The following is a 13,439-nucleotide window of genomic DNA, read 5'->3' as shown; positions in this document are numbered from 1 at the left end:
AACAACTACAGACATCTAGAACAGCGTCAGGCAAGTAGGGTGGGAATTAAGGTAAACGAGGGCGGTACTGAAAAGGAGAGTGCGAGTATGAAAGGAACGACTGATGAAAAGGAGGGTAAATAGTCTGAAAAGTACGAAATTGCAGGTGTCTACTCCGCGATACTACTTATTGAGCCTTCAACTTTGCCTGTTTCGCGACACGTTGCTTCTCCCTCGCAGCGTGATATTTCCTATCGGTTCCGAAGAAGTAATCCAAGTGTCGGAACGAAGTCGAGTAACAATCTCCGAACGAAGAGTGGTGGTAATCGTGGTGATCGGCACCGGCCCACAAGGGGAACCATTTGTTGAGCGACCAGGGGAAATCGTAACCGGAGTGGGCGTCGACGGCTTGGAAGAGACGGAGACAGATCCAGGCGTACTGAAAGACGGAAACGAGAGTCAGATCAAGCAGAAAGACGGGAAAATGAAGACAGCGTACCATGGTGATCAAGTGCATGTTTCCTCCACTGAGCCAGCACCAGAGAAGGGGAGACCCGACAGTTCCGAGACCGCTAAGAAGAAGCAAAACTCGGGAGTTAGTGCGATTTCTTTCGGCAAAGTGAGGCGATGACGACTTACAGAACGAGAATTTCGATAGGGTGTGCGTATTCAGCAGCGAGACCGAAAGGAGCCGAGAACTCGTGGTGGAGTTTGTGAATGTGTTTGTAGATTGATCGGTGGTGAAGGAGTCGGTGAGAGAAGTAATGCCATGCGTCTTCCAGGACGAAGAAGAGAGCAATCTACAGGACGCGAAGAGAATGAGGAGATGGTAAGGGAAGAGCAGGAGAGAAGTGAAAACTCACCTGGGGAACCATTTCGCGGAAGAATGAAGGGAACGGAACTTCCCATGTCTTCATACCGACTGAGGTAGCCATAGGGTGGAACAAGTAGATCTACAGATCGAGCCGCGCGTTAGTCTTTGCATTGCGGCAGAGGAAGAACGATATAACTGACTTGAGGTAGTTCAACCGAGAAATGAGTCTTCAATACATATTTCGTGCATTCCCATTGCTGCTTAGCTGAAGGAATCTTGTTCTACATAACGCGGTAAAGGTGGCTGTGTCAGCAAAGTCGAAAGAATCGGAAGGAAGAAAGGGAAGAACGGGAGAGAGAGACTCACATCCTGAATCTTGTACTGTCTGAACCAACCAAACCTATCGACTGCCATCCAAGGAATACATCTACCGAAATACACGAGCTAATCCCCAACGAAATTCGAGGTGTAAGTTGAATCGTTCGACGCGTGTAACAAATTGCCGCCACTTTGGTGGAACTCACCTCGTGCATCACGAATGACATGATTCCAGTAGCGATAATCGGGTTACCCCAATACGAATACCAAGCTGCCCATTGCCTTTCTAACCAGTTGAGCTGAGTGAGGTCGATTGAGGAGTACAGGTCGGGGTTGTAAGATTTCGCTTGTTCGACAAAGTTTGTCACGAGTACGGTCGCGTTGTTGTACAGTTGAGAAATGATTGGTGACTCCATTCTGTTGGAGGGAAAGAGAAGCGATGAGATGAGAGAAGAAGAGAGGAAGGAGAAGATAGTTCGACTTTGGAGACTTCGGCCAAACTTCGGCGAAAGTCACTCCTCCTCTCGCAAATCTGCTCGCTCCTTTTCAAATCGCTTTGATTGGCTTACAGGTACCCACTTCTGAGGACTTCTTCCAGGTTCTCGCTCTTCGGTCGTGCGAAATCGAACGATGTGCTCTAGGGAATTGCGTGCGAACAGAGTGAGAGAGACCAGCACAGAACAGGAGAAGAGAGCGAGGTATAAAAAGAAAAGAACATTTTTTGCGAGCGATAAAGCGACAGAGACAGAGATCCTACAAGCAAAACTGGGAGGAGAAAGGACAAGTGGGTATACGTGCGCGGGCAGGACTGAGGGGTGAGCTTTCAGTTCTCGAAAATGAAATTGATTCGAGAGAGGAGGTGAGGAATCGCAGCGAGTTGAGGGCCATATCTGCTTTCACTAGAGTCAACTACTGTGTCAATAGGGACGAGATGTAGTCGACTGACCTGACTGCATTGTCGTAGAGTTCGAAAAGCGGTAGAGCGATGAGTTTCATATTTCGAGGAACCGTGAGAACCTCTGCTCAAAGGCGAGAACCGAGTCAGCTTCTGTCAGCTGAGAGCGTAGAGAAGACGCACGACTGTGTGGTAGTTGTACGAGGTACCAAGTCTTGATCTCTTTTGGTTTCGAAATGTGACTGTCAGGCAAGAGAGAATGTGAGCAAAACTGAAATCGAGAAAGTCGAAGCGAGTATAGCTCACGCAGGAATGTAAGGGTACTATCGACGAGCAACCGACTCAGTCCTCATCTCGACACACTCACAGAGCGAGAGAACTTACCATGAATCCCTCAAAGTTAGGTCTATAAAACTGGCCCACGGCATCCGCAATCTCCCAATCCTTCTCCCCCTTCACCTCCCATCCATTCCCCATCCCCGAATCCGTTTCAGGTCCCAACCTCTGATGCATCCGCTTCTTCAATCCATCGATTTCCCCCTCCCCTGGTTTGAGGTAATCCCCTGGGAGTTTGAAGAAACTGTTCGCGACTTGTAGGAGGAGGACGTGAGGGTGTCCGTGTTCGTGAACGATGAGGAGTCCTTCGACTGTACGTCGCATACCGTGCTTCTCGTAGTCGTCCTCTCTGCAGAAGTCAAGAGGGAGTTATCAGTGACTGAGAGCGAGGAGAGAGGAAGGATGAGAGATCTCGTACAATCGTTGAAGGCGCGCGTTGACAGATGGATCCTCATCTATTTGAGCTTCTTTCGTAGCGAACGAATAGTCTAGCAGCGCGAGAGGAAAGGTATGAGCGAAGTGGGGAGATGAAGGAGAGATGAAACCATCTTACTGCTCAACGGGTAACTGCGGGAGCGAGCTGGTCAGCGCCTATGATTCATAGAGCGTTAATCTAAGTACTCACATGGTCAAAGTATTCATCGTTGCTGGAAGTGAGGAATCAAAGGAGTCTCGAAACTTCTCTCGGTTCTTCGTTCCCTGCACTTCACCCTAACGTGCTCTGCCCCTCCATTCCGGCGTTACGACACCTTCCGGTCGCCTGTTTGCTACAATGTTTGTCTCGGCGGCTTGGTCATTCCGCGGAACGAATCCGGACTTGGCTCGTCCCTTCGAGCGCACGAAGCTCTTGTTCCTTGTCTCTCTTCTGCTCCGTACGGCTTCTTCCGTTCCTCAGCGAGACCTTCAGCACCATCCGTCAGGCACTATGGGGCGACATCATTCCGATGACGGGTCAGACTCTAGCTCAGATTCGCGGAACAGAAGAAGACAAAAACGACGCAGACCCCCTCCGGATGACGACGACGGGAACAATCCCCGACGAGGAAGAGATGAGCATGAGAAAAGGGAGCGGGATGGACTTCTACGTAGAGGGAGCTCGGACGAGGAGTTGTCGGATTTGGAGAACGGAAGGAGGAGGAGGAGTCCTCGTCGTAGTTCGCCTCGATCGCGCAGAGATAGACGGCGTAGGGACGAATCGGACTCAGAAGGTGACCCAACTTCTGAAGAGGAGGAGGAGGACGAGGGGGCTAGTGATTCACGAAGGAGCGACGAGGAAGAAAGCAGAGGTCGAAGGAGGAGACGAAGTGGGTCAGGCTCGGATTTGGACGACCGGGATGGGAGGGAGCGCCGATCACCCAGCCGTGACGATAAGGGACGCTCGGGCTCGAGAGATCGACATCGTAGTAGAGACGAGAAATCGGATGATCGAGTCAGGAGAGGTCGTTCAAGGCATCGACGGGAACATCGTTCGGAACACAAGCACAAGAAGCATAAGGGGCACAAGAGGCACAAGGAACATAAGAAGCACCATCATCATCACGAGGAGAAGGGATCAACAGTGAGTCGCGCTTTCGTTCGCAGAGAGTGACAGTTTACTAAGCTTTCGCGAAATCCGTGCTTTCGACTAGACTCATTCACTCGGGGTAAGGCCAGAACTTGGCGTGCTCCATAAGATAGCGAACTGCTACTGACCTTTGTTCCTCATGCAGCGCCAGCGTAGTCACAGAGAGCACGAAAGGGTGTGTTTCCCTTTGAGTCTCGCAAACCGGCTACTTACCCTCGTTCCTGGCTCTCTAGGACAAGGAGAAAGGTTCTCCTCACTCGCACAAATCTCATCATTCTCGTCACGAATCACAGCCTCACCACCATCATGGTCATCGGAAGAAGAAACACCGTCATCGATTGAAAAAGCGATTCAAAGGAATGATCGTCCGTCAAAGGCTCTTTACTTCAATGGAATGATCTGACTGTTTGTTGTGTTCTCTGATGGACAGGGTGCAGATACTCGAACAAAGATGATTGCGGTCGCAGGAGTTCTGCTCATTGCTGGATTGGCGTATCTGCTGATTCAATGGATACGCGAAAGAAATGCCAAGTAGGGCCAATGACTGGAGGAGCTGTTTCTGTATCACCGGAGATTGAAGACTGTAACGGATGAATACCTGTAGAGAAGGCGAGTACTGTGTACTGGAAGAGCTTTGACTTTCTCTCTCCCGAGATCGACTGCGGCACGACAAGTGTGAGCAGGAGAAAGCTGAGATGATTACACGCAACAAGGGACTCGTCATCTAGACTGAGTAGAGAGAAAATGTAGATAGAGGAGAGACGAAGACAACGAGAACAGCGGCAACGAATCAATCATTGACCGCAGAAAGTGATCCTGTACCAGGGCACGGAGGTGTCACACGTGAAGACGACACGAGGTCGAACATTCGTAGGGTCTTCGTCGCGAGCTGTTTCACACGGGAACGAGGGAAAAGGCGATGAATCGTCAGCGGGAGTTCGGTTTCAAGCTCGCGGGAAACGAGGAAGGGAGAATATTCTAACAATGAACGACTCACGATAAGCATAAGCGGCGGGACAACCATCTTTGAAAAACGAATAGAAATCGACCATTTCGGGTTTGCAAGCTTCGTGCGAAAGGAAGGAACCGCTCTGTTGTCGCAGAGAAAAGAAGGAAGGGCGGTCAGTCCGAAACAAACAAAGAAAAAGCGAGAGGCGGGGAGGAGAAGAGAGAAGTGACAGAGAAGGAGAAACGAGAGCTCACGCAACAATTCGCAGAATTGTCTCCAGCGTTGACTCCCGCGAAACAAGCCGACTTGCACGCGATCGTTTCTCCGTTGTCGATGCTGAAAGCCAATCAGTAAAATTAGTCAACTGTGCAAGGGAAGACTGAATTGAACCGGATTGTGCTCACACTTTCAAACGATCGTCAGGACAAGTAGGGTTGAGATCCTTCGTACAGTGGACGGATTCACACTTGGAATCTCCAGGTACGAGCGTGATGGGTAGAATGAACCCTGGAACTGCGCTGATATCGTACCAATCCAACCCGCCTCTTTGATCGTTCAGGTTCATCTCTACGAGATTCCCTTCTTTCCCCATCATCTGATCACCACATTCCAACGCTCCATTGGGACATCCCCCAGCTAAACAGTCGCCGTTCCCGTTCTCGTCGAATGAACACCCTCGACGAGCCCAGATGCGTCCGTTCCAGACGGAGGGGATCTCGGCTACGTGAAAGTCACCAGGAGGAGCTTCCCAGCCTCGCATACCGGTGTAGCCTCCGCCGATATTCGTGTTCGAGATGACCGGCTGAGGAACGAATGAATCTGAGTGAGGATCGAGCGGAATAAGGGGAAGGAGAGCAACAGGACGAACCCAAACGGTGTAAGGACAGTTGTTGGTAACGATTAGAGACTTTGAGAGAACGAGTGGAGCAATCAAGAGCAACGAGAGTGAGTGTAATTTGAACATTCTGTACGGAAAGTGATGAACGAAGGAAAGAGAGGCTGAGCTGTTCGAGCCTTCGATCAAGGGCGTGTCCTTGGCGAATCCCCGACGGGAGAGGTTCGTGATTCGATGGAGCACGAGGTGGAGGGGGAGCGAGCGCACAGGCGCAAGGGTTCGAAAAGAGAAAAAGAAAACTTGCGAACCAGTCCCGAGTCTCTCTCTCTCTCGCTCTCTCCCAGCTTACTCTCCCGTGAATCGATATCGTAGTAAATGACAACCTAATATTACTGTTCCCCTTACGGTTTCTGTGCAATCCCTTGTTCCTTGGCTTCCCTGTGATATTCCCTCCTAAACGCAACATGACACGAATGACACAAATGATGAGACAACTTTGGCGCTCCACACCCAGGACATGCCACCAAATCTAACGTACTCACACTCGAGAGTCAGCCTGGAGTCAGAGACAGAAGAGGGAGCGAGGGAGAGACTGACTTTGTTTCTCCTTGAGGTGTTTGTTCGCGCTCCTCATGCGCTTCGCAGAGTGAGTCGTCCTTCGTTTCGGTACGGCGAGAACCCAGGGCGGTAGGAGGTCACGAAGACCGGCAGCGAGGGAATCGGGAATGAGCGAAGTAAGGGATGCGAACACGGTCGCGGGAGCCGAGGAGGGACCAGCGAGTGGTAGAGAGAAGGATACTGAGGAGGTAGAAGGTTCAAGGGAGGCGGTAGAGGAGGAGACGGGAGAGTTGGTCAATCGAGATGAAGGGGAAGCGAAAAGTGAAGTCGCTGGGAGGAGTGAGGCCGCGAGGCGTTGAAGGGGCTGGCGTGATGTCCGTAGAGAGTTGATCGCTGCTACTGAGGCCATGGTGGTGGATGAGAGGTTGAAGACTGAGCTGAAAGTTGAACTTGGCTCGATCGTTTCGCGAGCAACCTTTCGCAGTCTCTCTTCTCATCGATTTCGCTGTGAAGACGCATAGATGAAGCTGAGTGGTTCTGACCAGGAACGAGCAAATTCAAAGGAGGAAAATGCAATCCAACAAAAATTGAGCAAAGCCAAAACGCGAAAATGACTACTGATACTGTACAGATGCGGAATCATTTCAGACAGATACAAATACTTCAGAGATCTAGGGTGTATCAGTGTCATCATCCTCGTCGTCGATCGCGCTCTCATCGTCGATATCCCTCTCCCTCCCTTTCCCTTTTTGAAGTTCGAGTTTGATCTCCAACCTATCGACCGTCTCAACCAACCCCTTGATCATCTTCATCATCGAAGCCATCGTCAACTCGTCGACTCCGCCTCCTCCTGCTGCTCTTCCGATCGCTGCTCCCGGTGCACCAGCAGCTTCACTCCAAGCTCTCGCCCTCGAAGTCTGACTCAAGCTCAATCTTCTCCCTAACGCGTTCGATGAAGAGTTCGCCGCGACAGCTTCTCCATTCAAGTATCGACGAATGAACGGACTTTCCCGAGAAGGAGCGGAAGTAGCCGTCAATTGAGGGAATTCGACGTGCTGAGAATGCTGAGGAGAAGACGAGAGTCCGGCGGCGGTAGAAGCGTTCGGAGGGAGTCGCTCGACTGTCGTAGCACCACTGTCTCGAGTTGTGCGTCGTCGAGGAGGTCGAGCATGAGTAGCGAATTGGACGGATTGATCAGTCGTAGCGGCGGCGGAAGTACTGTTTCCTCTAGGTCGAGTTCGTCGAAGAATTGACGGTTCAGCTGTTGGAGGAGGAACAGGAGGAGATGTATTCTCTGGTGGAGATATCGAAGGTGGTGAAGAGGAGGCTGCGGCGTTCTGTATGAAAGAAGCTTGTCGAGAAATCGGAATCGGTGCGGCAGAAGAACGACGTCGAACCATCGGACTTCCTCCTGCTCCTGCTCCTCCTCCTCCTCCTCCAGTAGGTTTGAGTCGTTGATCTTCCATCATTGCTTCCTGGACTTTCGCCGGATCGAGAGCTGACGAGAATCGACTGCTGACTCTCCTCTGACCATCGGGACCTTTTCCCTCTAGGATCCATTCTTCAATCCCTTCATCCGCTCCCATCGTGACCTCATCCTCTTCATCTTCATTATCACTCTTCTCGTCACCGCTCGGAGTGTATTCGAACACGGCTTCCGTCTCCCAATGAGCTCCTTCGAGGAGACTCATTTTCTCACTAAGCGAAACGGGGAGTCGGGAAGATAGAGAGTTCTTGATTCGGTCGCCGAGGTTGTGGAGACCGGATTCGGAGACTCGTTCGCGTTCGTAGAGGGCGATGAGGAGGAGGATTGGGAGAGAGAGGATTCGAGTGCAGAGAACGTTGAGAGAGTGGAATTTGCGCTCGGAAAGGACGTGAGATAGAGGCCAGAGGAAGGTGATCGCGATCAAATTGACCGGAGGTAGATCTGCGAACAGTAAAAGGGAGAAGGGTGAGCTCGGTCGAAGCAAAGGCGTTGAGAGAATGGGAAATCTGAGCTCACAATCGAACAAACTGTCACTTTTGACTCCTTCGAGCGTCATGACCGCTTTCCTGAACATGTTCTCAGCATCCTATACAGTGGGAAAGCGTCAGAGTCAGCAACCTCAAAGCAAAAACGATTCGCAGGACGGAAAGGCTCACAGCATCCTCGGCAATCTTCGAATAAGTTGTCGACAAGATCGCGACGAGTACAGCCGTCAAGAGGGTATTCGATAGAGCAGCGAACGAAATAAAGAGTATCGGACCGATAACGGGATCGAATTTCGTCGATTTGTCGATTCCGGTGCCGTCGAGTCCGAAGTAAATGAATACCAGCCTAGAGATGAGGATACGTCAGGGACCATCGAATCACGCTTAGAGAGAGTAAGCGGCCCACCATTCGGAGATCCGAGTGACCGAGTAAGCTCCGTCGCAGAGATGATTGAGCGCGAAGACGAACCCAAGGAAGCTGATCGATGGTCATGCGAGCAAGTCAGTACCTGCGCTCCGTGAGAGGGGGAATATCGGGCGTACCAGAATACAGTGACACTGTGCGAGTCGAGTGCGAGAGATGAGTTAGTTTCCGAATATCGACACTGCAGAGAGGAGAACAAGAGTAAGACGCAGGGAATCGATGGATACTCACCTCATGAGATAGAAGAATTCTGCGAGCATTGCCCTCAGACTGAGAATGAATAGATTCTTCGAAATCGCCGTGAAAGCAATTCTGAAGAAGATAAGACGAATCAGTCGGCTGGCTCAGATTTGCCATTCGGGAGAGTGAAATCTGAGCTGACCTCGGGAAGAGTAAACAGGCGGCGCAACTCAGAATCGCATAAGCCCTATCACTCATCGCCGGATCCATTTTACTAACCGAATGAACCCTCAACACGAACGCGCTAACATAGATCGGTACGCTGAAGATATCGAGTGGTGCCGACAGTCCCATCGCGAATACCGACCAGCCGTGCTCGAAGATTCCGGCGCACCGATCTAACGAGTATCCGAGCGCGTAGAAGAAGAACCAGAGTTCCGAGGTTGACATGTGGATAAGTTCTTCGCGGGAGTGTCGGTCAATGATGACGTGGAGGAAGGAGACGAAGAGGATGGCGAAGGAGAGGACGTCGATCATGCTACGGTACTTCGCTAGAGGACAGACATCGAACATCTCAGGCTCAAAGACGAAGTGAACGAGTCACGGTAGATTCGTTGAGGAGGACTCACAAACTCGGAGACGATAATGATCTAGCAGAGGAGCTGTTCGAACGTTGTACAACGAGATGTCTTTCGTTTTCCAACGATCTATTCGCAAGAATGGAAAGCGCTTAGCGATTCTGAAGAGAGGCGCTAAGAGTAACCCTTACTCACCTGGCAAGAGATCGAAGAAGCTCGAACTCGAATAGGTAATCCTCCCATCGTAAATCGCAGTGATGACTCGTTGACAAGCATCACTCTTGATGAATTTTTTCGCTTTCCCTAAAATGGCCAATTCGAGAGCGTTCGTCTTCCCGGCGCCTTGAGCGTATACTCGACTCGTACCTCCCTCGTTCTTCCTGATTCGTTCCAGTACCTAGTGATCCGAAACTTTGAACACTCGAAAATTCTTTGACCGAGAGTTCATAGTTCAAGCTCACCTCTTCGCTAGCACCTTGAAATGCGTGCAATCCTCCGACGAGTGCCCTCGCCATCGCCAGTTGCTGCATTTTTGCTCCACCCTGAACCGACCTTCCCTGATGTCGCAGCATGTGAATCGCAAAGTACTCGCAATAGTTTGCTCGAGTTTCGCACAGCGTTGTCGAGGCGAGTGCTGCACCTCGTTCACGGAGGAATTGGAGTCGAGTGAGGAGGAGGACGTAGACAATACAAGGCGAGTTGTAGGTCGTTTCGAGGTCGCTTCGCAGGACGTCGTTCAGGTGGAAAACGACATTTGGACTATTGCGATACTTCCGTCAGCTCTCTCGCGGGATCGTTGCAGGTATAAAAGAGACTCACTCTCTCATCTGCTCCTCGGTGATGGCGATCGGGATCTCACTCGTGAACAACCTGTAAATCTCATGCCTAAAGGGAAAATGAAAATTGAAAACTAGTCAGCTCGAATCGCTCGCGCTCGAATCAGAATGAGGCCCTTCCAAATCCCTCCTTACAACAGACTGCTCTCTACAGCGCGCCTCCTCGAGAAGATCGAGGTCCGGCCCCACTCGAGCATCGTCTGCGTCTTCCTCCTCTCTGCCTGGTAGACTAGATATAGAAGACTCACACCAGATGGAACACGTTACAATCCTTCAAGTTGACCCAATCGTCAGGTAACTCCAGCTCATCCCGGTTGTCGACGTTGACATCTCCCTTTGAAATTGGTGGGATTTGATGACCTCGCGAGGTAGACGTCGAGAGCGATGGTGTGTATGATCTGTGGCCTGTTGAAGGTAGTAGAGGTGTTGATTCTGTCATCGCGGGAGGTAAAGCATGGGAGAGATCGAAGAGGTTGAAACCGTCGGGAGACTCGGAGAAACGCCGTCGCTATCTGGTGGGAAGCAGTTCTCACGTGGTTCGGAAACTCAAAGACGAGGTAGCGAAGTTTGTGTTAGACGAGCAGATCAGCGAAAAATGAACAGAAAATCATCTTGCGATTTTCACGCAAAGAGGCAAAGCTAAGACCACTCGCTTTCTCTCTCTCGACTCCTCCTACACCACGACTGATACAGTTGCTTGATTGATACATACTTCTAGGCAGGTGGTAAGAACAAGGCCCACAAAACAATCGAAATCGTCCCCCAAACGATCGTGTACCAAATCCATCTCTCTCCCCATCTCCGTCTCCGGTCTCCCTCTCCTTCTCGAGCTCGAGCGAGGACGAGGTCCGTAGCGTACCACCATACGACCGGGTCCACAATACATAACCTCAATACGATCTGAACATGTGACGAAACGAGGAGTAGCAGAGTCGTCGCGGTGTGAAGATGAATGAACGGCATTAGCGCTGGGCTCAAGAACAAGCGTTGTTGTTCCGGTGGAGGGGATGATGGGGAAAAGAGGAAAGGGAGGGTTCTTGCGAGGACGAAACGAGGTTGCGAGGAATAATACGAGTAGGAAGCAGAGAATGAGAGGAGGAGGACGGGGGAAGCGAGAAGGAAGTTGGGGAGTTGGAGCAGCGTCCAGTAACGGAATGGACCGACGTTCGTATCAGCATCAATATCGAGTAAGTCTGTAGTTCGAGAAAGGACAAGAGAAAGAAGTTGCGAACCAGTAGTGACTCTGAATCCAACCGTAGCTGAACCCGAATGTTGAGGAACACCAGGGTCGAAGTGAGGTTAACGAAGAGCAGTGTTCCCGGTAGGCGTGAGCTTGGAAGACAAGGAAAGGGGAAGCTGAAATGAGAGAGAGGAACGAGGTGACAACGATGCCTTGGACGAGACGCTGAGCGAGAGGTGAGACACAGTTAGTCGACTGTAGACGATTCCAGGAGAGAAGAGGGCGTACTTTGAGGGACAATCGATTCGCTGCGAACGGTCTCTGTAGAATCCACCTCCATCCAAAGAAACCCAATCCCATTACGGCCCCTTGAGCTCTAAACGTCGCTCCACATGCAAACATGATCGAAGAGAGGAGATCACGATGCTGAATGAAGGTGAGCATTCCGGCGAAAGTGAAGAGAGCTGAAAAGGGTTCAGTGTAGGGAACGGCGTGGAGGACTGCGCGGGCTGGAGCGAGGAGAAACAAGGTCGATGTGATGAGAGAGTATTCTCGAGATCGAAAGAGATGCAAGGATAGTCTAGTCGGGGAAGAGAATGTGAGCAGAACTAGGGATAATGAAAACTCGAGGACACTCACTTCTACAGCAGTATCGCAGCTCCAGCCGTAGCTAGCGTCGTCGATACTATTCCGACGAGTACCATATCCTCGAATGAGACCTCTTCTGCCCCTCTAACCCTCCTCAAGAGTTCACCTCCGAATCTGAAAATCGCCGGCAATCCAGGCGAGAACGCGAATCTCTGTTCCCTTGAGTACCCATCCTTCGCGATCTCGAGGAAGTATACAGTGTCCCATCGAACGAATGCTTCCCAATACGAGGGGAAGAGGGGAGAAGAGAGTTTGGTTGCGTCGGCGGCGAAGGAAGGGAGGAAACGATGTGAGAAGAGGAGGAGGAGGGTTGTCGTGAAGCGGAGTAGCAAGGAGATTGATATTATTGATAGGATAGGGCGGTTCGAGAGTTGGGAGAGGCCATGGCGAGAGGGAGGGATCATCGATTGAGCCGAGTTTGTTGTGAGGGGCATGCAGCGTCGTCCAATTCAGCGCATGGGTAGCTCTGGCGTGATACTGTAAGGCGAAGGGAAGTATGTATCGATCAGATAATCATCGAAGAGACGTGAAGAAGGGAGAAATTGATCGAACAACGAAACTCGACGGTTTCCAAGTCACTATTCGAGCGTGAATGTTCCTCCTCGACTCGAGTAGCTCAGAGGAGCTGCATCGTACTCGCCCGCCCGCCCGAGACCTGGATCTCCCTTCCTGAAGCTTCCCCCCTCCTTTCATCATAATAATTTCGAGTTCGACCCCGCACCGACCTCTCCGACGTATCCAAGCACGTGAGGCTGCTGATACCATCCTCAGAAGTCCACCAACCATCTCCGATACTCTCCCAATCACCGCAACCTCCGAAAAGATGGCTCCCAAAGCTGCTTCAACATCGCCCAAACAATCTCCCCTCTTTCATATCTAACAACATCCCTGCACCCGCTCCCGATGGATACGAAAGGTCAAAGATTACGTCTGGAGATGTTAGATCGGTATGGAAGGTCTGGTCGAGGCTGTAAGAGGGATCCAGAATTATTTCGTCATCTCGTGAGTTCCCCTAGTCCTCGAAGAGCACGGTAAAGGTCCCATCTGAACCGAAGGACCGTACATAGAGATATGATCGAGGAAAGTATGTCGCAAGTGACGAGTAGGAAGCGCTGCTGAAGGGATTGAGTGAAAGACGGGAAAGCGAGAGAGAATCACCACTCTTTTAGCTCCGGATTGCTGAGGTGGGTCGATACTAAGCTGCTAGTACTAGGTGTATGGCTCAGTGTGATCAGAATAGAGACCGATAGCTGGGAAAGATGAAAAGACGCGAACAACTCCTCTCGCGAATTGACTTTCCCTCTTTCACTTCTTCACCTCATCGCCGCTCTCTAACTCAAGCTACCGCACTCTGTAAGTTCTCTCCATCATTCA

The 13,439-nt window shown here is 51.1% G+C and overlaps 6 protein-coding genes across 6 annotated transcripts; all 6 read right to left on the bottom strand.

Annotated features, from left to right (window-relative positions):
- Positions 1–166: 166 nt before the first annotated feature.
- On the bottom strand, positions 167–1,527 carry ERG25 (methylsterol monooxygenase; the record flags this gene model as incomplete). The annotated part of the gene is made up of 7 exons (XM_076630188.1): positions 167–418; positions 479–551; positions 619–779; positions 843–932; positions 994–1,074; positions 1,160–1,237; positions 1,318–1,527. 7 exons carry the CDS (start codon positions 1,525–1,527, stop codon positions 167–169), a joined length of 945 nt encoding a protein of 314 aa, XP_076489946.1.
- Positions 1,528–1,934: 407 nt separating this feature from the next.
- JCM6883_003481 (cleavage and polyadenylation specificity factor subunit 5) lies at positions 1,935–2,984 on the bottom strand (the record flags this gene model as incomplete). Its single annotated transcript, XM_076630187.1, has 8 exons — positions 1,935–2,001; positions 2,058–2,130; positions 2,190–2,248; positions 2,313–2,329; positions 2,391–2,691; positions 2,761–2,830; positions 2,896–2,909; positions 2,968–2,984. The coding sequence occupies 8 exons, from the start codon at positions 2,982–2,984 to the stop codon at positions 1,935–1,937; spliced, it is 618 nt and encodes a 205-aa protein (XP_076489945.1).
- Positions 2,985–4,700: 1,716 nt separating this feature from the next.
- JCM6883_003480 (thaumatin family protein) lies at positions 4,701–5,819 on the bottom strand (the record flags this gene model as incomplete). Its single annotated transcript, XM_076630186.1, has 5 exons — positions 4,701–4,795; positions 4,904–4,997; positions 5,110–5,191; positions 5,260–5,657; positions 5,724–5,819. The coding sequence occupies 5 exons, from the start codon at positions 5,817–5,819 to the stop codon at positions 4,701–4,703; spliced, it is 765 nt and encodes a 254-aa protein (XP_076489944.1).
- A 272-nt stretch (positions 5,820–6,091) lies between these two features.
- On the bottom strand, positions 6,092–6,657 carry MRPL32 (mitochondrial 54S ribosomal protein bL32m MRPL32; the record flags this gene model as incomplete). Its single annotated transcript, XM_076630185.1, has 2 exons — positions 6,092–6,219; positions 6,288–6,657. The coding sequence occupies 2 exons, from the start codon at positions 6,655–6,657 to the stop codon at positions 6,092–6,094; spliced, it is 498 nt and encodes a 165-aa protein (XP_076489943.1).
- Positions 6,658–6,919: 262 nt separating this feature from the next.
- Positions 6,920–10,676, bottom strand: JCM6883_003478 (uncharacterized protein; the record flags this gene model as incomplete). The annotated part of the gene is made up of 12 exons (XM_076630184.1): positions 6,920–8,175; positions 8,251–8,320; positions 8,391–8,565; positions 8,626–8,697; positions 8,763–8,777; positions 8,875–8,955; positions 9,026–9,374; positions 9,453–9,530; positions 9,597–9,798; positions 9,863–10,160; positions 10,221–10,286; positions 10,486–10,676. 12 exons carry the CDS (start codon positions 10,674–10,676, stop codon positions 6,920–6,922), a joined length of 2,853 nt encoding a protein of 950 aa, XP_076489942.1.
- A 275-nt stretch (positions 10,677–10,951) lies between these two features.
- JCM6883_003477 (uncharacterized protein) lies at positions 10,952–12,499 on the bottom strand (the record flags this gene model as incomplete). The annotated part of the gene is made up of 4 exons (XM_076630183.1): positions 10,952–11,430; positions 11,480–11,642; positions 11,706–11,997; positions 12,063–12,499. 4 exons carry the CDS (start codon positions 12,497–12,499, stop codon positions 10,952–10,954), a joined length of 1,371 nt encoding a protein of 456 aa, XP_076489941.1.
- Positions 12,500–13,439: the final 940 nt, after the last annotated feature.

The sequence above is a fragment of the Sporobolomyces salmoneus genome (assembly GCF_050403485.1).
Source record: "Sporobolomyces salmoneus JCM6883 DNA, S_salmoneus_JCM6883_v1_ctg8, whole genome shotgun sequence".
Classification (NCBI taxonomy): Eukaryota; Fungi; Basidiomycota; class Microbotryomycetes; order Sporidiobolales; family Sporidiobolaceae; genus Sporobolomyces; species Sporobolomyces salmoneus.
Note: the sequence above shows the minus strand (reverse complement) of the source record. Positions and strands in the feature narration are given on the sequence as shown.